The sequence below is a fragment of the Malania oleifera genome, chromosome 7 (genome assembly GCF_029873635.1).
Source record: "Malania oleifera isolate guangnan ecotype guangnan chromosome 7, ASM2987363v1, whole genome shotgun sequence".
In the NCBI taxonomy this organism is placed as follows: Eukaryota; Viridiplantae; Streptophyta; class Magnoliopsida; order Santalales; family Ximeniaceae; genus Malania; species Malania oleifera.
In genome coordinates this window covers 36,881,230-36,905,219 of record NC_080423.1, presented here as the reverse complement: position 1 = coordinate 36,905,219, position 23,990 = coordinate 36,881,230, and the positions used below count along the sequence as shown (strand labels likewise).

At 37.8% G+C, this 23,990-nt stretch overlaps 1 protein-coding gene across 2 annotated transcripts; it reads left to right on the top strand.

Moving 5' to 3' along the window:
- Nucleotides 1–4,505: 4,505 nt before the first annotated feature.
- LOC131160459 (protein ROOT PRIMORDIUM DEFECTIVE 1) lies at nt 4,506–23,060 on the top strand. 2 transcript variants are annotated; one of them, XM_058116161.1, is made up of 2 exons: nt 4,506–6,276; nt 22,325–23,060. In XM_058116161.1, the coding sequence occupies exon 1, from the start codon at nt 4,695–4,697 to the stop codon at nt 5,988–5,990; it is 1,296 nt and encodes a 431-aa protein (XP_057972144.1). In that variant the 5' UTR covers nt 4,506–4,694; the 3' UTR covers nt 5,991–6,276; nt 22,325–23,060. The 2 variants fall into 2 exon arrangements, with proteins under 2 accessions (XP_057972144.1, XP_057972145.1); XM_058116162.1 differs by having other exon boundaries at nt 4,519–6,276; nt 22,311–23,060.
- Nucleotides 23,061–23,990: the final 930 nt, after the last annotated feature.

Genomic DNA, 23,990 nt, shown 5'->3' with positions numbered 1-23,990 from the left:
CACACACTATAAATAATTTATTCCTTCTTACTGAGATGTGTCTCACCCAATTTATCTAAATTTTTCAGAGAACAGAGATTGACTGTGTGATAGAGCTCCGTGATAGTAGGGAGCTGGAACCCTGATATACAGGGTGAGTTTGGACTAGGGAGGTGTGATTCCCTAGGGTTGTATTATTTTTGGGTATGAGATAGTATTATGTATTTACGTACGTTGATACTCTGGGTATTGTATTCTAACTAATATGTATATACTGTCTTCTGTTGTTAGGTTGTATGATAAAATAACTTTTTACTCGATACCCAATGCGGGTCGGGTCGTATGAATGGCACTAGGATTGTTGACGTGACCGATTTGGGGATGTTGTGGATGATGAGTGATTATCTATTTATTATTGAGAAAAGAAAATTTTGTACGAAAATCGGGGCGTCACACCCTGTGTAAATCTTCTAAGTTATTACATCCAAAGTGCAACGTCATCGACGAACGCTTCGTGCTCGTCGATGAAGTCTGCTGCCTCCTCCTATTTCTGTTTCCATTTCCCTCCCTCTTTATTATTTAAATACCATTATTCTTCGGGTCATTACATATTTGGTGCAGGAGTTAATAAGAAAATATGCTAGAAAATGGATCTCCCCTAGGGGAGTGCTTAAAATTGATCTCAAGAATGCCTACGATCTATTTCTTGGGCTTTTCATTGGCAGATGCTCACTCACCTTAACTTCTCTAGCTAGATGGTGGAAATGTTAATGTAGTGTGTTGAAACCACTTCCTTCTCAGTTGCTTTGAATGGAGAATACCATGGTTACTTCACTGGGAAGAAGGGTCTGAGACAAGGAGACCCCCTATCCCCTCTACTGTTTTTATTGTGCCTAGAGTACCTGTCAAGACTTTTGATAGGCCTTGAAACCAATAAGGATTTCAACTTTCATCCTAAATGTGGAGACCTTAAGATTACTCATCTTGCCTTTGTAGATGATTTGATTTTATTTGCTAAGGGTGATGTGCCTTCTATTAAGTTGATTATGGACTGTATTAACAAGTTCTCTGGGTGCTCTAGTCTGAAAGCAAACAATCATAAATCAAATTTGTTTGCAGCAGGGATAAATCCACATGACTTGGAGGAGATCAAAGAGATCACTAATTTTTCCCAAGGTGAGTTTCCTTTCAGATATCTTGGCATTCCTTTTGCCTCCACCAGATTAAATGTTATGCATTATGCTCCATTAACTAATAAAATTGGCAGTTTGTTCAGCTCCTGACCTAGAAATACACTCTTATATGCAAGCAGGCTAGAACTTGTCACCTCTGTCATTCAAGGGGTGGGGTGTTTCTGGCCGGCCATTCTCCCCATTCCTAAGGCTATGGTGAATCATATTATCATGCTGTGTAGAGCTTTCATCTGAGGAGGCAGGAGAAAGCCACTCACTGCATGGAAGATTGTCTACCTTCTCAAAGATAAGGGTGGTTTGGGTGTGATGGATCTCAGCACCTGGAACAGAGCTCTTATAGCCAACGCTTTGTGGAATATTCAAGCTAAAGAAGACTCCTTGTGGTCTAAATGGGTTAATCAGAATTACTTAAAAGGGAAAAGCATTTGGGAAGCTGTAAGAAAGCATGAAGATTCTCCACTTCTCAAAAAGTTGGTGGAAACCAAAAATATGATTATGAAAGATACTAATGATCCAGTACCACCTGAAAATTAATTCAGAGAATGGCAATAAGAGGACAAAATATGTTGTAAGAATATTTATCACCACTGGAGAGACAAAGGTAGAAGGGTCAACTGGAAGTCTGAAGTTTGGAAATCAAGCTACTACCCGAAGTATGCATTTATCCTTTGTGTTGGAATTTGTGCATTCCCAAGAAGGGGGTGAATTAGAAATTTAAACTTTCTCCTTGGTCAATTCAAATTCCTCAAATAGTATTGCGCAAACCTAAGGTCTTTTTATATAATCATAAACCTAACCAAATATTTAAACAATTAGACGCAAACATTCAAGTGTTGAAATTTAAAATACAGAAATCAAAAGCACGCACAAGAAATGTTATCGGGGGTCAGACAATACTGTCTACGCCCCCGCCTCAGCTCGCAAGCCCGAGGATTCCACTATGGCTTGCTTAACGAGTGGAGCGGCACCTAATAAAACAACTTACCAGGATGGTGCACCTAGTTCTCTTAATCGAGTCTAAACTAGTCTGGGGCTTTTCATAGGGCAAGTCTCCCTCTTCCGACCACACGTCGGGAATACAAAAAATATTCAATTTCTCGTACAAACAAGTATGCTTCTTACACTATGCAGATATGTACCACTATACGCACAATGTAATTAATGCACTCATGAATGATAAGATATTAAGCTCATGTGAGATTTCGTAAATCTATTTGTCAACTCTCAATAATGTGTGTATATACATATGTGAGAGTGAGACCCTTAAAATCAAGATAGTATTTTCAAAGGGACTTTAAAACCCTAAGCAAATATCCAACAAAAATCTTTTATCAAAGATCAAGCACAATGGAGGTTTAAGCTTGCAAATGTTTTATCAAAAAAATAATATGCAAGCTTTTGAATCTTGCATTATGTATGCAAAGATTCACAAGCAAAGATTAGTTTTTCCCAAACAAGATTTATCAAAATAAAACAATATGGGAAAATCACAAAACTATCTCTCAAGAATGATTTTCTAAATAATATGGATGTGTGAGAGTATAAGCTTAATAAAATGATATATGAATTTGGCCCACAAATATGAAGATCAAACACACTTCACAGTTGCAATTGATTTGCAAAGTGAAGAGTATATGAAATAATGATGCTCTCTACTAAAAAGTTTTTTGCAAGAAAGGATTAAAAAGAGAGTGTATAATATGCTTGAAAAATGAAGTGTAAGCAAATGAGAGTATAAAAAATTTAGAGATAATTTTTCTTAATCAAAATGCTAAACTCCTTTAATTATGACAAATGAGGTGATATATATAGAGTTATGAGAAATTTTGACTATTAGGGACATATTAGGGATTTTGGAAAATGTTAAATGATGTTTAATGCAAATTAATCCTGATTTATTACAGTAAAAATTTCACCAACTCGAGAGGTTCGGTTGACCATATTCAAGGTTCAGTCGACCATATTACTAAGTTTGGTCGCCTGTGACCATTTTGAACTAGAGCTATAGTCAACCGTCTCAAGGCGATTTCGAACCCTTAGAGGTTGGTCGACCAAGGTAATTTTGAACTAATGGTTCAGTCGACTAAGTTGTTGGGGGTCAGACACGTGTGAGTTCAGTCGACTGTGGAAGATACATTCAAAAATTGAACGATTGACCGAGACATTTATATTGCCAATGGTTCGGTCGACCGAAACTTTGACTTTGGTCAACTTTCTCAATTCGGTCGACCAAAGTCAAACGACCTTGCGATGGTCGGTCGACCGAGACATTTAATTAAGCCCAAAAACTTGGAGTTTTTGTAAACTTCGTTTTATCCCTAATCTTTAATCCTAACCAGTTAATTATTTAAGAAATGAGTTTTTCTGTAAAGTGCTGGTCCCTAAGGTCAATCTGTAGTCATTTTGAGCTTATATCCACATTATGCATGCCATGCAATTATTACATACCAAATTAAAACAAAATGCAATACAATTGAAAGTAGATGTCTTCTTCTTCTGTCTTACTCTTCAAACCTTATGGAATACACCAGGATGTATGATCTTGAGATCCTTCTGGCTTGCATTTTCCTTTTACCTCATGTGCATGTTAAAATATAGACATATTCACACACTGAATGTACACATGAGATACAAACGCTTTGTCAGCATCAAAACAGGGATCAGACTCAAAATGTCAACACTTTGGCTTGCTGTCAAGGGTAAGCTGCTAACCAATGACAGGATTGCTAAAGAAGGTTCAGATCTGAAGTGGAATCCATTGACCATCTATTCTTTAATTGCTGCTTTACAAAATCTGTTTGGAGTTGTTTAAGGAATTAGATGGGTAATAAAAGGGAAATGACAACCATTAAAGCTTCTCTTAAATGGCTGCACAAAGAGGTAAGAGGGACTGGTATTCAAGCAATCTCAAAGAAGACATGTTTTGCTGCTACAGTCTACTTTATTTGGTTCTTCAGAAATAAGTCTATATTTGAAGGGAAAAGTTGGAAATTTGTGAGTTGTTTTGCTTGATTATTTGTTTTTGGTTATTGCTAGTTTGTAATGAAAGCTCGATTGGTTTAGCTATTGGTTAGGCTAATTGTCCCTTCAAGTCTTGTTGTTAGGTTTTATAGTCATTGCATTCTAAAGCCTTATGGTCATGGGTATGCAGGATTTTGTGTATTTATTTATTTATTTTTTAAATATCGTTAGGGGTCTATGCGTTCATTTTACGGTTCGCATGACTAATCTTACGCCCTATGACAGCCGATCCAACAGCCCACAGAGATGGTAAATTCAGAGCAGCCGCAGGATTTTGTGTATTTATTGATTTTACTTGTGGAATCTTGGTCTCCCTTCTCTGGACAAGCTCTCTCTCGATTTTTTAGGCTCACATGGCTTTCACTAGACAACCAGGTCGTGCATCAATCTTTCCATTCACCCGTTTCCACCCTTCTCCAACGTAACCGTTCTCCCCGAGCTTTAATCACACGGATATGTCTCTTGGCAGAACTCTCTCTGCGAGCTTGTGAATGGGCGAAGATGAGGATTTGGGAAAGATTTGGATACGGCTGTGTGCGTAGCAGAAATGGTTCTTCGCCCCCTACGTCCAACCCGCCAAATTCAGCGTTTTCTTTTGGCCCGTTCAACTCTTCCACACAGAAGAGATGGAAAAAGCCAGTAGATTCTGCGCAGACGCGCTTAGAGAACAGAACCAGAGACCTCAAACTGGACAAACTACAGACCCATCTCAACATGCTCAACATTGTCCTAAGACTCCAAGAACTGATGTCCAAGCGAAGGGGTCCCTTCGTTTCGGTTCAACTGATGTCTCGGTGGAAGAACATCGCCGGTCTCAATGTCGGTGTCGGCGTGTTTCTCCGGAAACGCCCGCACATCTTTGACGTATTCGTTCACCCGGTGAAGAAGAATCTATGTTGTAGAATTACACGGAAAATGGCGGAGTTAATTAAGGAGGAAGAGGACGCCATTAGGAATTTGGAATTGGAAAACATTCAGCGTATAAAGAAGCTTCTGATGATGTCCATGAATGGTACCCTTCATGTTCATGCCTTGGGGTTGGTCAGGAGGGAATTGGGTTTGCCTGAGGATTTTAGATACTCGATTCTTCGAAAGTATTCAGATAAATTTAAGTTGGTTGATTTGGAGATAGTGAGTTTGGTTGATAGAGATGAAGTGTTGGGTGTTGCGGGAGTGGAGAAATGGAGAGAGAGGGAGTACAAGGAGAAGTGGTTGAGCGAATTTGAGACTAAGTATGCATTCCCAATTAATTTACCAACAGGGTATAGGATAGAGAGTGGGTTTAGACAGGGACTTAAGAATTGGCAAAGGTTGCCTTATGTGAAACCTCATGAGGCAAAGCAGGTTGTTCGGGCTCGTAATTGTGGAGGGATTGAGCGGCTGGAGAAGCGGGTTGTTGGAATTCTTCACGAGTTCCTAAGCTTGACGGTTGAGAAAATGGTTGAGGTTGATCGATTAGTGCATTTTAGGAGGGATTTGGGTATGGAAGTTAATTTGCGGGAGCTTCTTTTGAAGCATCCTGGAATTTTCTACATTTCTACCAAAGGGAACACACAAACTGTTTTTCTAAGGGAAGCATATAATAAAGGGTGTATGGTTGAGCCAAACCCAATCTATGTTGTTCGGAGGAAAATGCTTGATCTTATCTTGCAGGGGTCTCGAAATACCAGAGGATTGCAATCCTCTCATGACAAAATCCTAGAGGGGTACAGTGAGAATGTGGAATCGAATGAAGATAGGGATGGAAGAGCAGTTGGAGACTGGGCTATTCCAATTTTGGAGAGTTTTGATGATTGAAATCCTAATAGTAATCTAAGTGAGATTGTTGATTCATCTGAGGAAGAGCTTAGTTGATGCTGCACAGATGAAAATGGTCAAAGTAACCTATGCACGGGAGGATATTTGCATGACCAACAATCTGGCGGTGCATATATATATATATATGTGTGTGTGTGTGTGTGTGTGTGTGTGTGTGTGTGTACATTAGTAACATGGTTCTCTTAAGAGTTGGACTGCACTTGCATGGGCATTTACAAGGTTGTCCATACGCCAAGCTAGACAATCAAATAGTACACTTTTACTAGTAAGTGGCATGTTTTCTTCATTAAATGAATGATTTGAGAGTAAATCTATTTGGTTATTCATGAAGACATTCATATTTCACATTGCTTGTTCTATTGCATCGTCTTAACTTTTCCAAATCCCAGTCCTGTGGTTTTAATGGAAGCCTTATCATGACAAGAATTCATTTTGTTTGCACTGTAAGCTGTGATCCTGTCTTTTGAATACCACTTTGTGAATTTGATTTGGAAAAGGAACTGCAAGATATTTTTAATGTTATCACCTGTTGAAATATTTCTGTAGGGACATCTTTGTGGCATTTGATATAGTGGTTACAATTCAACTTGGAACTAAAATGGGGCTTTTGCAGTGATTCGTAATATTAGTGCTGTAAGAGCTGGTGTCACGTCATCTTATATATGCTTTTACATGAAATGTTATGTTCATTCTATTCCCTTGATCCATTTTTAATCAGCTGCACAAATATTTATTTCCGTGCTAAGTCTGGCTGAATGAGGGTTAATGTTAATATGTAAGTATTTTAGTTGCCGGAAGCTGATAGCTTGTGAAATTAGCCAGACAATCTCCCTCTTGGATATTCCCTTTCAAACTCATCTAGGATTTCTAGGCAACACTTTTTTAACTTTCTGGATAGGTGAAGTTTCAATAGAGGTTAATAGTTTGAGCTTATGGATGTGTCTAGTTATATTTTGTATGCTTTGAAGTTTAGTAGTTGATATGTATGTAGTTGAAGCAGACATTTACAATGCTATTTCAATAGGGTGTTGGAAGATCTCTTGCCTTATAAAATATTTCTTGTTCCTTTGTCAATGGGAGTTATCTTGCTGGAACCACATGCAAGGATGGCTACTTAAGGAATTGTGAATGCAAACTAAGAACCCTAAGAATTGTCTGCAGGATGAGAAATTAGAATGCTGTTTATGAAAAGTCATCTCCTGCCTTTTGAATTTGATGGTAGGATAACCTTGCAATATTGCATAACCAAGAGGAGGTAGCAATGAGTTTATAGCTAGTTGGAGTTCAGATGGATGCTATTGTTGCCTCTTAGACTAAGGCTGGGGATTTGATAATTTGAACGGGCTGTTTTACAGAAACAGCACAAATGCTCTCTATGAATTCCTATTTGAAGTCATAGAGTTGGCATCTGGTGATAAGACATATGGATGCGGAGCTTTCCACTTGGATTAAGGCCAAGAAGCGAGTTTTAGGAATCAGGATTTGATAATTTTAAGGAGCTGGAGGTTTATTTCACTGGTTTAACCTTTTTTTCTTTAACAAAGTTTCAATTGGGTTGAGGTAATTGTATTAGGTTCTGGGAAGATGTATGAGTGTGTGGGGGTGGGGGTGGAATTCATTATGTTTCTTTGCTTGCTTGTATGATCTTTCTTCTTATCACAATAATGTGATTTCCTCTTTTCATATTCTTGAGAGGGATTCCTTTCCTTGGAACGTGAATTTTAGAAGGGATTTAAATGATAAAGAGGTACATGCATTGTTTTCTTTCCTTAAATTGTACTGGAGGGTTGCCAAATCTCCGGTGGATTTATTGGGTGATTACTTGTGTGAATCTTTCTTCTGTCACCTTATTAAGGTTGTTGTTGTCTTTCCTCTCTATTGGGGTATGTAGGAGGCTAAAGTTCCTTCTAAGATTAAGGCGCTTGTATGGCTGGTGGCACCTAAATAGCTTGCCTCCTGATATATGTCTTATGGTTGGAATAGTTTTGAGGAGGCGTCTCTTTTGTTCCTACGTTGTTCTTTTGCTTGGGGCTTGTGCGGTACTGTTTTTTGGAGTTCTTGGTGAAGTGTGGGTTTGCCCAAAGTCAGTGGAGGAGCTCTTTACCATTTCTTTTATTGGTTTTGGAAAGGTAAGGATGTAAAGAGGTTATGTCGTGTTATAAGGAATTTGGCTGGAAGTAAATGCTATAAATTTTTTTTTCTAGAAAGAGATTATATGTGGAGCTTCTTTGGGGATAGGTGAGGTGTGAGGTTCTCTTTGGGCTTATGGAACAGTCTGTTTAAGGATGCTGTTTTCAAGATGTCAACCGAGACTAGGTGGCCGTATTAAATTGATGTTGTTTTTCTATTCTTTGTTTCCACAAGGGAGAACTTAATTCTCCTTTGTTGTATCTGTTTCTCCTTTCTAATTTCAATAAAGATTCTTTTTCTATCCAAAAAAATAAAATACATTTAAGGAACTGTTTCACTGAAACATCTCTACTGCTCTCTATGATACCTAATCAAGCCTTCTTTTGGCACCATGAAAGCTACTGGATATATGTTTCATCTTGATTTTTGTTGGGTAACTGAAAATGATGTTTTTGGATCTTGTGCTAGTTGCTAATGAGAGGTTTTTGGTGACATGAAAAGTAATTGTAGTATGAGGTATTAGATTCAAGCTAGATTTTGAGAGAGCATGTTCTTGTAAAGTTGGATATGGAGAAGGGAAGGAGAGAATAAGAGAAGAAAAGAAAAGGAAAAGGGGAGGAAAAAGTTAGGCAGCAATTTCCTGGATCATACATAGAGCTCCAGGCCTCTTGTATATTAATAATAAAAAATACATGAAAGGGAAAAGTGCTCCCACTCACTAAATAGCATATCCTCTTCTATAGTAGCATTATAGAAAACAAATTTAGAAACCACCAAACTAAATTTGTCAAACTAAGCTCAAGAAGATTTCTCAAGACCGTAAATGGCCTTATGCGACCTACATCATTTACCATCCTCTCCTTGAGGAGGTTATTAGGAGGTTCCTCCATGTATACCTGTATCTGCATACCTCCATACAAGAAGGCATTCTTCACATCCAATATAAGAGCCAACATTATTTACCAACCTCCATTGCATGCTTCTTCTTAAACGTAGCGGGTGCGTCAACATGTGAGGAAGAGATAGAAATAGAGGAAAGAGACAGGATAAAAGAATGCATAGGATGAGGAAGGTGATGAACTGTAACATACTGAGCAATAGATTTAGAACCTAAGGGCTGTTGGGCACATGTTTGGGTACCCAACAAAGACACTTTAACAACATGGAAGGGAGACCTTGTCTTGATTAGTATGTGGAACATGAACAAAACAAGTGCACCTGAAGACATGAGGCTCAACAAGAACATGGATGTTTTTGGGTACATGATAAGAAGGGAAATTGTACTTTTAGACCACCGGAAAGCATCTTGCTACACAGAAAACAAGGGCACGAGTCCAAAGGGTTCTAGAAACATGCATATAAAAAAGGTTAGTGACTGTGCTATCTCAAGCAAATGTTTGTTTTTCCATTCGGCTACTCTATTCTGCTGAGGGGTATGCTGTGTGTAACATGATGTTTGACAAATAGTCCATTGGCCAAGCAAAAGGACTGAATAAATTCAAGTGCATATCACAGTGAAAAATTTGAATATTAATGCCTAACCGAGTTTAATTTCTTGGCATAATTGATAAATACATTAAGAAATTAAGCTCTACTTTTAATAGATAGGTCCAGGTCTTCCACAAAAATTCATCCACAAAAGACAAAATATTGATGACCAATCCAATTCTTGACTCTACACGAACCCAAATAGCCAAGAAAACAATAATTTACTATGAGGCTCAACTCTAGATGGAAAAGATGTCCTAATATACTTTTCTAATTGATATTCTGGAGAGTCAAAAGAAGAAGTAGACTTCAGCATGAGAAAAACTTATTGCAATTTTTGATAGGATGGGTGACTCAAGCGAGCATTCCTTTGATTCAGAGAAACACCAGGGTTGGAAATTGAAAAAATCATATGACAAGAACTGGATCTACAACCACCATTGAAATAGTACAGGCCATCCTTCTCAAGTTCTCCACCAATCTTCTTTCTTCAAGACCCTAAATAACACAATGAGAAGGCCTTTGTTAAGGAGATGATTGTACATTCTTATTCTACCCAATAAATTTATTTTTCTATAAAAAAACATGAGAAGGAATCGCAGAACAGTTATGAGATTTAGTTAATTGACTAACTAGTAAGAGTTTCAAAGGAAATTTAGGCACATATAACATGGAGGAAAGAGGAACAGAAGTTAGCGTAAGAACCATCAGCAAGAGTAACCTTAAGAGTGTAAACTAGTGGGTTTCAAGGACTGAAATAAATTCTGTTCTTGATACACTAACTCTTTCACGACTGCTATCCAAACCTCCTACTCATCCTCCAAGCCCAACTGCTCCTCATCCATGATTAAAGACATTGCTAACCATGGTTAAAGTAGTATGGGAAAAATCTTGAGCAGAAGATTGGGATCCATCTTTAGTGATTTGTTGGATTATAGCATATGCTTCGTTCAAATTTTATGGATTCATGGGCAAGAATATGATCATGGATGGGTTGAAGTTCAAGACTCAAGAAAAAATACTTGGTAGCCAAGAACTTTGCTTCTTGTCTCTTAATCATCTCAATGTCGGAACTAAGGTAGATGTTGAGTTCCTTCTGAGCGTCCTTTAGAGTGCTATAACACTCACTAATAGACCTACCTTTCCTGGTCATATTTGAAGAACTTCTCATATAAGTCATAAACATGAGTTTAGTTTTTATCTCATAAGAAGCTTTCACTAAGATCATCCAATGCGGCCTTGATTGTTCTATGAAACATCATGTTCACAAAAGTTTGTGGCTGCATGCTACCCCACAACCATACAAGCAGTATGCCATTCTCTTTCATCCAATCTTCATAATCCTTGTTGTCTAAGAGAGGAGAATGCAGCAGACACTTAGACTTCACTTCTGTGTTAATAGACATGAGCACTGGGTAAGAGCACAAGATGTAGTTGGAAGATCCAACCAATTGATGGTTATGATCTCTATGTTAACAGTATTAGCTGAAGCACTCTGTGTAGAGGCCATCAAAACCGTCCCCAATATACTACAATCAGCACACACCAGTATTGGGAATAAATAAAACAGCAACAATGCAGAATCAGACAGCACACACTAGCACAAAACAGCATTTGAGGACTTCCAAGATCCAGACCTTCAACAGGCAGCTATTGTTATCTCAATGGCAACCCAAGACAGGGGGAGTGAGTTGGATCTAATTAAAATTAAATACTTGATTAGGAATTTAAAGCAAACCCAAAAAAAACAAGCACTTGCACAAATATGAAAGCTATTAAAGAGGTCGGGACAAGAGATGCGAACTCTTTTATAGTTGTTCGGCTATCCCAAGCCTATTGCCACTCTCTCAAGGCCTCAACCACTTGTTTCACCATCACCAAATGAACTTACAATCCCCTTGCTTTTCTGCAGAGGCATGGCCCTCAATTACATTCCTTTGCTTCTGTGGAGACAAGGGCACCAACTGCTTTGAATACACAAGAAAAGATCCTTGATTGATATATAACTTGAAGGATCAAAGATGAATACAAAAATGCTCAAGAGACAAATCAAGTTATGGCATGAGATTTTGGGTTTTTCTCTTTTTGAAGGAAAATGATCAAATTAAGAGATTTGAGAGATATTGAGAGTAATAAGATTGGCAAATATATGCTTCTTTGGGCTTAGAGGGCATATATATATATATAGATTTTGGGGTCAAATAAGTATATTTTCTCCTACTAGAATGCATTGGGTGCTCTGGGTCGACCCATCCCCTGGGCTGGTGGACCTATTACTAGTTGCTGTACCTTGGGCTATTTGATCTATTACTGTTCATTTTATAGTCATTGACATAGTCTGCCCACATTGGTCACCCTATCAATTGGACCAACCCTTCAACCATTATCCCAGGATTGGTCGGCCTATCTCCAAGATCAGTCGTCCTATCCTTAGCACTTTGGACGGGGCAGCCTTGCTTGTCTTGTTTTTGAATTCCTTTTAAACCTAAACAATATTCCAATATATTTGAGATTTAATACAAGGTTCCTTTCTGTCATAAGATGATAAGAAGCATGGAATTTAAACACACCAAATTAAAAGTTGAAAGAACAATAAGTACATAAACAGTAACAGCCTTCTTCTACTAGCTGTATCACATTCCCACCTTAGTGAGTTAGAAACCTGTTGAACACAACTTAAATTCAAGTCATTAGTCCAAGGAATTTGTTATTGTCAAAACTTAGTTAATGAAACCTTAGACTAACAGTTATGAGCAGAAAACTGAAGTTGCAATATCCTTGGAGGTATGTTTGACCACGCAGAACAGGGAAGACCACAAAAGAAGCACCGGAGGAGCTTAATGAGCAAAGCAGCAGCAGTTTCAGGCACTGTATTGGCAGAAACTAGAAGCCTCTGCTGGAAAGAACAGGAAATAGTAATTCAATACCAACTGTAACCAACCAGCAACCAATGCATGATTACAAGCAATCAATCACGAACAAACACACTATCAGAACAACATCATCATGCCACAACCAGCCAGTGGAATGTCAGAACAGCAACAGCAGTAAACCAGAAACTAAGTGCAACTTACTTCACATCTGCAAACCACCACGAACACACGCAGCATCCAACCAAGGATGCTGTACAGCCTAACCGAGAGGAAGAGTGTCTCTAAATGACCTGCAAGACAAACAGAAATCAGATTTGAGAACCAATAGCAGATTGTTCTATTTTTGGATTGATCATTTGATGTTCCATTATAGGGTAATCCTGAAAAAATTAATAAAGAAATAAATAAAGTAATGAGCGAATTCAAAATAAACCCCTGCAGAGGAAGCCACGTTTACCTCCCCTGCTCAGCTTGTTTTAGGAGTTCACACCATTACCCTTATAAGCTCCCATTTTGCTTTCTTTATATGACAAATGGATTTTCTCCATGGATGCTACAGTCGAGATAGATAGAAAATTTTTTCCCTTCAAGTGGCTTGCTATTTCGTGCATTCAGGATAGTGGGGAAAGCTGGGAGGAAAGAAATCCCCATGCTTTAACTAGCAAAGTTAAATGGATACATCTCCAACTATGTGAGTCTTGGTTACAGAAATCCACTTATCCTTGGGCAAAAATGATGAGAAATCCATATTGGTCTCTGATCACATGATTTGCATTGAATGACTTCACATGAATGATTGTGATCAAGAAACTTTTGTGCACTGAATTGAGATTTTTGTTAAGAATACCAAAGGGAAAGGAGGCCTCAGGATGGTGGGCTTTCTGAAAATGGGCTTCCTCATGAGCCTAGTACGCAGAGATAGTGAAGAATTCCAGTCAGATGTGCAGATTTTCTGCTGAAACCAGTCTGGAGACCCAGCAAGCAAAGCCTTAAGAGTTTGGAAATTGCCAATTCACGAGTGAATGATCCTTGTTGAAGTTTTAACAAAAGCCTGCCAATGCCAATGTCTTGCTAAATCGACTTAAAAAGGGGCTGAGATTGGTTGGGAATTGAGATTGAAGATCAATTCTACATCACACATTTTGGGCCTGGGGGCTTGCTCTGAAGCCTGCCTGTCTGATGGGTCATGGGTCTAAGGTCGGAGAAGTGGGCTGGGCAAGTATAGGTGGAAAAAGCAAGGCGCAATAAAAATATAACTCAGAAAGTCTAGATGGTGTTCATTCTAGTGTTGGGTGTTTGGGTCGACAGTCTTCATTGAAGCAGTAAGCAGCCATATCTGGGTCGTCAGGGATGCAAGAGTCATCAGACAGTGAGGACAGCTTCAAAAGGTGATGGATCCTCCTATTGGTATGACTCAGGTGGTCAATTTGAAATCTAATTTGGAATCATAGAGGGTGCACCCAAGAAGCAGTTGATTTTGATTGATTGTAAAGTCTCATTAGTGGGATGGCAAAACTTGCTGGCTCAAAATGGAGAAGATAACACTACTTTGATTTTCCAAACTGTTAAGTGATGGACAAAGACATGTAGAGAGAGCAAGGACTGCTGCCCCAACAAGGCAGCAATGTTGCAGAAAAAGGGAGGAACCAAAGACCTAGCAAAAACTCTCCCTTTCGAACCATAAAATTGAATTGAAAGAATGGCATGAAGAGGAAAATAATCTGCTTGAACAGATTCAGGAATTTGAGGACGAGTTTTTGTTTTCTTTTTCAATCAGAGGATATGGAAGAATCAGAGGCTGTAGTGGAACATAGAGATTATTTGAATGCTAATGGAAATGATGCTTCAAAGAAAGAGACACTTCTTTGGGGATGTGGGGACATGTAACAGCTCTTGTTTTCTGATCAATGTGGTGAGGTTTTTCAGGTTTTTTTATAGGTTCAAAATATCTTTTTGAGGGAGCTTTAGCTGCTGATAACCTCCTGGATAGTTCCTTTTATTTTCATTGTACGATTCCTATTTTGATCAACTATTGTGCCTCTAAATCTGTGCTTGAAATTTCTGATTCTCGTAATGAGTTTTTTTTTTTTTAATTCTGGTAAAGATATCTTGCCTATGCCTGTGCTTGACTTTAATGAAAATATTTACCTTTCTTGCTGATGAGAAATATGTTTGGTAGGAAGGACCTTAATCCCTGATCCATTGAGGAGTGAGGGGGAAGCCGGACTTGCAGGAGCTTGTGGTAGGATGGGCTACTTTGTAGTAAATCCTTTAGGTCAGGTTGTACAGATTGCTGTTTTTCCTAGAACCTATGAGCGAGCGCGGGGGGAGAGAGTGGAGAAAGAATTTGAAAGATTGGCTTCCAATATAAACTATGGAGGGGGAAGGACAAGAGGGTTAGGTGCAGTAAGGTGGCAGAATGAGAGGCTCTTTAGCTGGAATATTAGGGGTTTGGATTGCTTTGCAAAACTTCGTCAGATTAAGGAAATTATAGCTATGGTCATGGTCCTAAATTTCCTAGAAATTGTCAAAACTTCTGGTTTCTGTTACCCTCGAAATTGAAATGGCAATTGATTTCCATCTTGCATAATTTCTGTCGAAATCTCAATGAATCATCCGAAACGTATCAAAGTCTTGAAATTTTAGCAGAACTTGTCAAAATAACTGTAGAATGAAATTTCTCCGGAATTCAAATGAAAGATTTAGGAGTGAAGTGAAATTTCTCTCTTAATTTATTTTATTTATTTTGATTGAAACAAAAGATTATTATGAGATCGTTTGAAATTATATGAGAAAATAAACTTAACCATTCATCTCTAAATTATCATTATTGGTATAATAAATAATATTTAAATGATTTATAAATTTTATTTGTATTAACTTAATATGTTTACTTACAAATATGTTTGGTAGACATTATATTACAACTTCGGCACCTCATTCACAACATTAGATGTATTTAACTTGTAATATATTAGTCCTAAAACTTACATTATTATGTTTGTTAACCATTTCTAAAATTTCACAAAAGGATTCCATGCTTTTTTTTTTCTTCAAATTGAAACTGAAATTGACATTGAAATTGAAATTTCTGTCTAAATTTTTTTACTTTTGGAGCTTCAAAATTTGAGTCAAAATCGAAATTTGAGACCTTGGGTAAGGTTGCCTTAGATGTTGTTATGCTTCAAGAGTCTAAATTGGAGTTGGTGGATGGGTTTCTTGTTAGGAGCATCTAGGGTTCTAGGTCTAAAGATTGGTTTTGGTTAGTGTCTACTAGTTCCTAGGGGGCTGGGGGTATTGAAATCATTTGGGTAACTAGATTTGCTAGAAAATTGGATGTTTTAACTGGTTCCTTTTGTGTGCCTGATCATTTAGATTTTATAGTAAAGGTGCAGTGGTGGTTTGCCTTTGTCTATGGACCTAATGCCCCTTGGTTGAGGAGTATATTGTGGTTTTTTTTTTTTTTTTTTGATAAAGAATTTTATTAGGAGAGAGAAGAATGTACAACATAGAAGGAAGAAAAGAAAAGAAAAGAAGAAAGAAAAAACAGGAAGAATAAGAAATCTTCCTTTTACATCAATAGAAACTTAGTTACAAAGATCATAGCATAAATCGAGAAACAACTCAATATAGCAGAGCCACTCAATCCTGCTGCAGGTCTTCCAGAGAAACATGACAAAACTATCCATGTTCCAGCACCCACATTGGCACAAGATAAACCACTCCACTCCAAAGGAAATTGTTAGCAGTGCCACACCTTTGAACATTCTAGTTTTCCTCTCCAACCAAATACACCAAATAATAGCCATAACAGTGCATCGCCATAAATCTTTCCTATCCTGTCCTTTGCAAAACCCCTAAACCTAAAGGTACAAAAGGCCTTCAATGTGGATGGACACACCCCAATTATCACCAAATACCAAATATTTTATTCTAAATAGCCAACATGAGAGGACAATGAAGAAGCATATGTGCGCAAGTGTCTCCACTCCTTAAACAAAAGACACCAAATGTCAGGTGACAGGGCCTTATTGGGTCTTATCTTCTAAAGCTAATCAGTGATATTAATTCTTTTAAGTATTGCTGTCGAAATAAAATCTTTTATTGAGGGGACTTTAGCTTTCCAAATCAAAGGATGCAAAGCAAAAGGATCTGTGATAGACTCACAAGTCAAGTAGGAGAGGAAAGATTTACAAGAGAAAACTCCGAACCCTTTTATCAGTCCCCAGTTGAACACTAAAAAATTCAGGCAACCTGGTCAAAAAAATCCAACTCATTAACCTCTCTCATTAAGATTTCTCCCAAAGTGGAAGTTCTGAGAATGCCTATCTTTTTGCAAAAGAAGAAAAGCATAAATAAAGGTATCATGAAAATTAGAAAACCGAAAATACGAGGGCATATACTAGCCGAAGGCATATCCCCCACCCAATGATTCTCCCAAAAGTAAATTTTCACTCCCCTTTACCCACTGTATACTGTAGTTTAGGAAGGAAATAATCATAGATTTAAAATCCAAACTTCCAAGGACTTGTATAAGTAATGTTAATTCCCACATTAGTATCCCACCAGTTTTAATTCCGACTTTAGCATCCTAGCCTTTTTGTGGTATTCCAAATTTACTGTGAATTACCTCACGCCAAAGAAAAATAGATTCTAAAGGGAAGCACCATGACCATTTCCCCACCAAAGAGATGTTTTTGGACACCAAGGTACCAAGATCCAAGCCTTCCTCCCTTGGAGACCTCCTCTCCTGACCTATAGGATGATCTCTACTACCCTTTCCCCTCCTCGAACATAAGATATACCTCACTAATTTCTCAAGCCTCCCCACTAATCTCACAGGGATTCTGAAAAAAGAAAGGCAATACAAAGGGATGGAAGATAGAAAGCATGGATAAGGGTAATATGACCCCCTAAAGTGAAAAACTCTCCTTTCCACCCATCCAACCTCCTAGCGCTCTCTCAAAAACAGGTCCCAGAAAGAGTTAGCATTGGAATTACCACCTAGGGAAATGCCTAAATTTAATAATAGGCTAAGTCAAAATGGCACAATCAGCTTGCCTAGCAAAAGGATCTATAGTATTCCAAGCTCACTCATAGAGAAATTAATTTTTAGCCTAGATGCTTTCTCAAACACCTGTAACTTAATCAACAAATTGGAGAAGCAGCCCATGTTGTCTGAGAGGAAAAGAATAGTATCATGTGCAAATTGTCATAACCTAGGCTACTAGCCTCCATCTACACGTCTCTCAAATCATCCTACTCAATATATCAACCACAATAGTAAAGAGAAAGGGAGAATGGACGCACAAAACAGGAGTTTGCATCGCCATTTACTAAGATAGAAAAGACCACAGAAAATGACACTCTCTAATCCATTTTGCCAACTGCAGGCCAAAGCCTTTTCTAGCCATAACCTTGTCCAAGAACTCCAACACACCCTATCATAAGCTTTCTCAAAATCCAATTTCAACGCAAAACCCGTCTTATTCCTTTGAACAACATCTTCAACCACCTCATTAGCTATCAAGTTAGCATCTAGGATCTGTTTGTCACCTATAAAACACTCTAGCTAAGAGATAGTGTCCTCTAGAAATGTGGCCAATCTCTTGGATAACACCTTAGTCATTGTTATAAAAGGAAAAACACCTTAGTCAAAGCCTTATAGCCCCTAGTTTCCAAGCTAGTTGGTCTAAAGTCCTTGACCTTAATCACACAATCTATTTTAGGAACCAGGGTAATAGAAGTAGAATTCATACTCCTCCCCACCACTCCGTATTCAAAGAATTCTAGAAAAACTTTGATAAGGTCTCCCTTCAAGGTCTCTCAAATGCCTTAAAAGGAGGTCATAGTAAAGGCATATGGCCCTGGAGCCTTTTCTCCATCCATCTTAAAAACCAAGCTCTTAATCTCCTCTTCCTCAAAAGCTCTCCCTAAGCAAGTGGCTTTATCAGCTGATGTAGGATACCATCCATCCCTTCAACCATAAATCTTTCCTTGTCCTCCTCTAAAAATATGTTTCCATTAAATTCAGTAATCAAACCAACAATACGATGAGAATTCCTAATAACCTCTCCCCTTCGTTCTCAAGTTCTTTAACAAGAAATCTTCTCCTACCAGTCACCACCCAATGGAAAAGTCTGGAGTTACAATCCCCGTTCCTGACTCAATTCATTTTAGATTTTTGCCTCCCAACTCTTCCCTTTCCTTAACAACTTGTTCAAACTCATTGGACAATTGGACTCGTCTACCGACAATGTCCTTAGGAAGAGGTCCCGCAGCTAATCTATCAGTCCACCCAGTTACTCCTGAATATCTTTTTTTCTTTTTCCTTTTTTCTTTTTTCTTTTTTTCATCTAGATCGAACTTCACCAAAAGTCTCCATGCTCCAAATTTTTAACTTCTCTTTCATATACTTCAGTCTTTTCATAAAACAAAAACCTTCCTAGCTTTCTATAGTGCACTCCCCCGCCAAATCCTTACTGAACTCTGAAAATCCGGATGACGTAGCCACATGTTTTCAAACCTAGACGGAGAAGGGCCCCATTTGACAAGATTAGATTCAAGAACCAGAGGGTAATTGTTAGAAATCACTCTTGGGAGTGCTTATTGAATGAGGGTGGGGAATTTATCTTCCTAGTTGGTGGTAAACAGAAACCTATCAATCCTAGTAGCCACTGTCATAGTGCCACCTGCGAACCATGTAAATTGGGCATACGAGAGTGGAATACCCCTCAAATCACATTCCTTAATAAAGGTATCAAAACCTCTCATGCTTGAGGTAATTCTAGAGTCTCCCAATTTCTCTTTAGTAGATCTAATGACATTAAAATCGTCACCCAAACACCAAGAGGAGTGAACATATCCCACAAACTGCAGTTGAATTCATCCCACAAAATACGCCTGAGGGTTATTCGGTCCATAAACAAAGGTAAACCACCATTAGCCCTTACCTTTGACATCTTAACAAATAGACATAGAAATTGAAACCAATATGAACATCCATTTTGCTTGCATCTGGTGTTCCCAATGATCACAATACCCCATGAGGAACCCATGGATGCTAATCAAACATAATCTTTGAATCTAAATTCCCAAATGCTCCTAAGAAGAAAACTATCCACCACCTCCAATTTAGACTCTTGAAGCATAACGTCGTCTTGTGCAGTCTTAACAATGATATCCTTAATTTGATGATGTTTACTAGAGCAGCCTAGACCCCTAATGTTCCAGCTCAAGATCTTCATTCTACCACCTTATTTCCCCTAACCCTTTTACTCCTCCCCCTTCCATAATTTATGTTAGAGGCTAATATTCACAATTCTTTTTCCACCATCTTTTTCCTTCCATAGGTTCTTGGGGAGAAAGCAGCCTTAACAACCTGGCTAAAGGATTAACTACAGAGCATCCCATTCTATCCATAAGCTCCTGTGGGTATGAGCTGTCCTTCTGATCTCCCAAACCTTATTCCTTTTGGCAAGAAAGGTCATTTGTTTCAAGGTCAACCACAGGTGTAGGCACGATACCTTTGCTAGAATTAATTAAGTCATTGCAAGTATCAGAAGTTGTAGGCCCAAAATTAGGATGAGTCATAGAATGAAGTAGAGACTTGAAACAAAAGGAATTATCCTTGAGCTCATCAGCTGCCAGAGCTTCCTCATCAAAGAAGATTCCTTGAACCTATAGAAAGCCTTGAAAAAATTTTACATTAGAAAATGTACACTTATTATAAGTGCCTGCCTTCTTCAGAGGTGCCCCTTTCTTTGGATTTTCAATTCAATTTTCATTTGGACAGTTTTTAAGTTCCTTAGCAACCTTTGAATTTTCCACATCTTTCAACTAAGAAGAGATCAGGCAAACATCTTCGTATTCCCGAATATGCTTCAGAAACAAATTGTTATTTTCTTCATACCAATCTTCCAATTCATTATCAAAGTTGGAAAGATTGTAGCTTTGGTTATTTGACTCTAAATTCTTCACACCAGCTTCCATCCCCATATCCTTACTTGATGTTGCTAGCTTGCCCAATTTTCTCCGACCCCAGCCTTCTTTGTAATATGCATTATCTGCACATTTGTCTGTTATATTCTTATTGTCCTAGGAAGCTCTGGTTATCAAAATATTTTCAATTAGCTTCTCTCATTTCATGAAATTTCACTAATTTTCTAGATTATAATGAAATAACAAAATCAGGAGCAACCGAGCAAGAACCAGTGGGGTTTGGATTAGGTCTGTCTGTGTGAGTGGTTACTATTTGCAATATTCAACTAAAGAGGGGTTTTCGAAGGTCTATTTTATTGATTGAGTCATTCTCTCTCCATAGAGTTGACAATTCCTTTAATGTGACTAAATTATTTTTTGTATCCACCACCTGACCTGTTCTTGTTGGCTGAGGTAGGAGCTTTCACAATTTACTCATTGACGCCACCACCATCCCAGTCTCACTAGTCTCTCCACTTGCTTCCTTGTAGTATCCTGCTTCCCCACATTTTCGTAATTGTGGCAACGGCTGTGTCATGTCCTCCTCAAAACATTTAAATTGTCAATAAAGAAAATGATTCAATCTATTTGAGAAAACTTGTACATATTCCATGTTTCAACCCCTTTCCCTTGCACTTTAAGTCTTTAAGACTCTGGTGCTCCTCCCAACTCCCTCACTTGATGAATGGCTCTAGGCTGAGATATAGTCACTATCCAGAGGCTTTTCCCTGGGTTACTTTATGCATCAAATAATCAATCTGCTCTCCCCTCACCTGTCCAATTTTCATCATTTCTTTTTTTCCAATTAATCTTTACTTGCTTCTATTGCATTTCGCAATTGCCCTTGCACTTGCAGAGCCAACATTACATTCTTTTTCTCACCATATTCAGGAGTTCTTTCCCACCATATCCTAGTTACCTACTTATATATCTTTTGATTTTTTTACTAGGAAATTGTATTTTTCATTTTGAAGTGACGGGAAAAAGAATACGCATCACTGTGAGCATGGAGAGATCTTCAAGATCTCTGTTCGCAGCTGCAGACCTTCTCAGGGAAGCTTCAGAGTCTGTAAATTGTGATTCTCAATACTCTTTTGTCCCAATTTATGTGCAATTTCTGTTTTGTTTATACAGTGAGTTTGTGCTCTTTAAGAGCTGAAGAAGTGAGAGTAGCTTTCTGCAGCTTAGGGTTTCAGTGTATTTTGAAAAATAATCCCTCCTTTTAGAAGCTCTTATTCATTTTGCATTGTTTTCTAAATTTCTCTTTGAAATTGCATTTTTCATTTTATTTTGTGCCTATCTGTGAGACCATTTGAGCTTATTTGGATAGTGTCAGCATTTGTGGAATGTTTAGCTATGTTTATAGTTACCTTTTTCTTTCTTATTCCAGTTTTAGTTAGTTTTGGAGATTTGGATTGTTGCTTCTGAATGTAGATATTGCTGGAGTTAAATATGCTTGGGTATAGCGCATTTCTCTTTTATGACCTTCCATTTCAAGTTTGTCTTGAATTTAATTAATTTTTTGAGATGTTCATTTTTGCTTTTGAATGTTGGTATTGGTAGAGTTGAGTATGCTTTGGGTCTAGCTCATTTATCATTTTTGGTCTTCCATTTTTTTCTCGTCTCCAATTTAAATAATTTTGGAGATTTGTTATTGTTGTTTCTGAATGTTGGTTTTGGTGAGTTAAATATTCTTGGGTGTAGAGCGTTTCTCATTTACTACCTTCCATTTCAAACATTCTAATTTATGTCATTCCCTCTTTTGCTTGCAAATTTTAGATCTGCATTTGTAATGTTTTCTTATTATCCTTATTCTTATTTTTTTGAGGTTGATTATGCCAGGAAGAAGTGCACACTGTTGGTGAAGCACTGACAAAAGATGCAGAGACTCTGTCAAATGAAGCTGGCCTGCTGGCCCACCCGAGAAAATGGGTAAAACTGCATGCCTGCAAATAAGAAAAGAGGGAGGGGCAGAGTGGTGGTAAAGCAAAGAATGAAAAGGGATTACAAAGCAGAGGAAGATGGATAACAAAGACGATGAAATGAGGGAAAGCAATAGAGAGGAAGCAGGTAGAAGACAAATGCAATGAAAAAGGAAACTAGACTGAAAGAAGAGGAGAGCAAGGAAAAAAAAAAAAGAAGGAAAATGATGAAACGGTGGAGAAGGTTGGTGGGGAAAATGATGAAAAGGTGGAGAAGGTTGATGGGACTAGGGAGGAAAAGAGAGATTCAAAGAAGTGTGGGAGAAGGAGGGGTTTTCTGCAGTGAATGTCCAAATGAGATGGAGCAGGACCCCTTTAACCTCGGGAACTGAAAGCCCATTATGTGACCCCAAATCTGTAAGGCTTGTGGCGTCAATTGAGAGGAGGGCCTCTTGAGGACTCCCACGCGAGCACATATATAAAGGTGGCTGCAGATTTTAACAAGGCTTGGTTCGGTGAGAAAACAAGGGATGAAGTCCTAGGCGTCCAGCATTAAGTACATACATCAGGATGTAACGAAATTAAAAGAAATAGAATTGAATTTATCACTCTATTTTTTCATCATATCAATTAAAATTTGCATTCAATCTTTTTTTTATATAATTTAATGCACAAATCAAATACAGCATGAATATCGTTGGAAATGCCTTGCGAATTTTACTCATGTTAGATTCCTCTACTTATAATTTTATTTAAGTTAATCGTCTCTCATGACCGACCTTCTTTCTTTAACCCCCACTGGTTTGTCTACATGTATGATCCCCATTGGAATTTTTTAAAAAATATTAATAAAAAAAATTAGGAAAATATGAAGAAATTTACCTATTGTATTTGGTTATCTTAGAAAAAAGAGAAAATTATCTAGTAAATTAATGGATCAAACAATTCGTTTGATACATCATTAACCCTGATATTTTTTAATTTTCAATTATATTTGAACAAATTTTTTGTCTTAATAGTATTTAATACAAAATAAAATAGAACAAAAATTAAATTTTTTCTTCTTTCATAAACAAAATCCTTACCTGAAAGGTTGAAGAGAAGGTTTGATCCAAATTTTGTCACATTTCATTGTTAAAGGAGTATTTATATGTTATGAGTAAAGATAAAAATAGTTGAGTTTTAGCCTAGTTTCCTTTCATTTATTATGTTCTAACTCATGCCAACATTTTGTCTTATGACTAAAAGACCACCTTGAGGCCACAATCCCAATCATGATGCTTGACGGGGTTTGGCAATGGGCTTTGTATTGAAGTGACAATCTTTATAATTGAGAACAAGACTCTTGTTGGGTGTAAAACTTGCAAAAGCAATCTAGATGAAAGTTGCAACTCAATAAATAAATAATAAAATAAATATGTATCCATGAGAATTGAAGCTCTTGTATATTCGAGTTACAAAGTGGAGCCTATTGTCAAAGCTAGAAACATGCTTCCCAGATTCAATGAGGATAATCAATGTTAATGATCCTTAACCTTTACTAACATTTACATTTGTATTATTTTGAGCCTATAATGCCCTATTTT

Bases quoted from the DNA above. Each gene is read 5' to 3' on its own strand.
- LOC131160459 (XM_058116161.1), top strand. From the start codon at position 4,695: ATGAGGATTTGGGAAAGATTTGGATACGGCTGTGTGCGTAGCAGAAAT.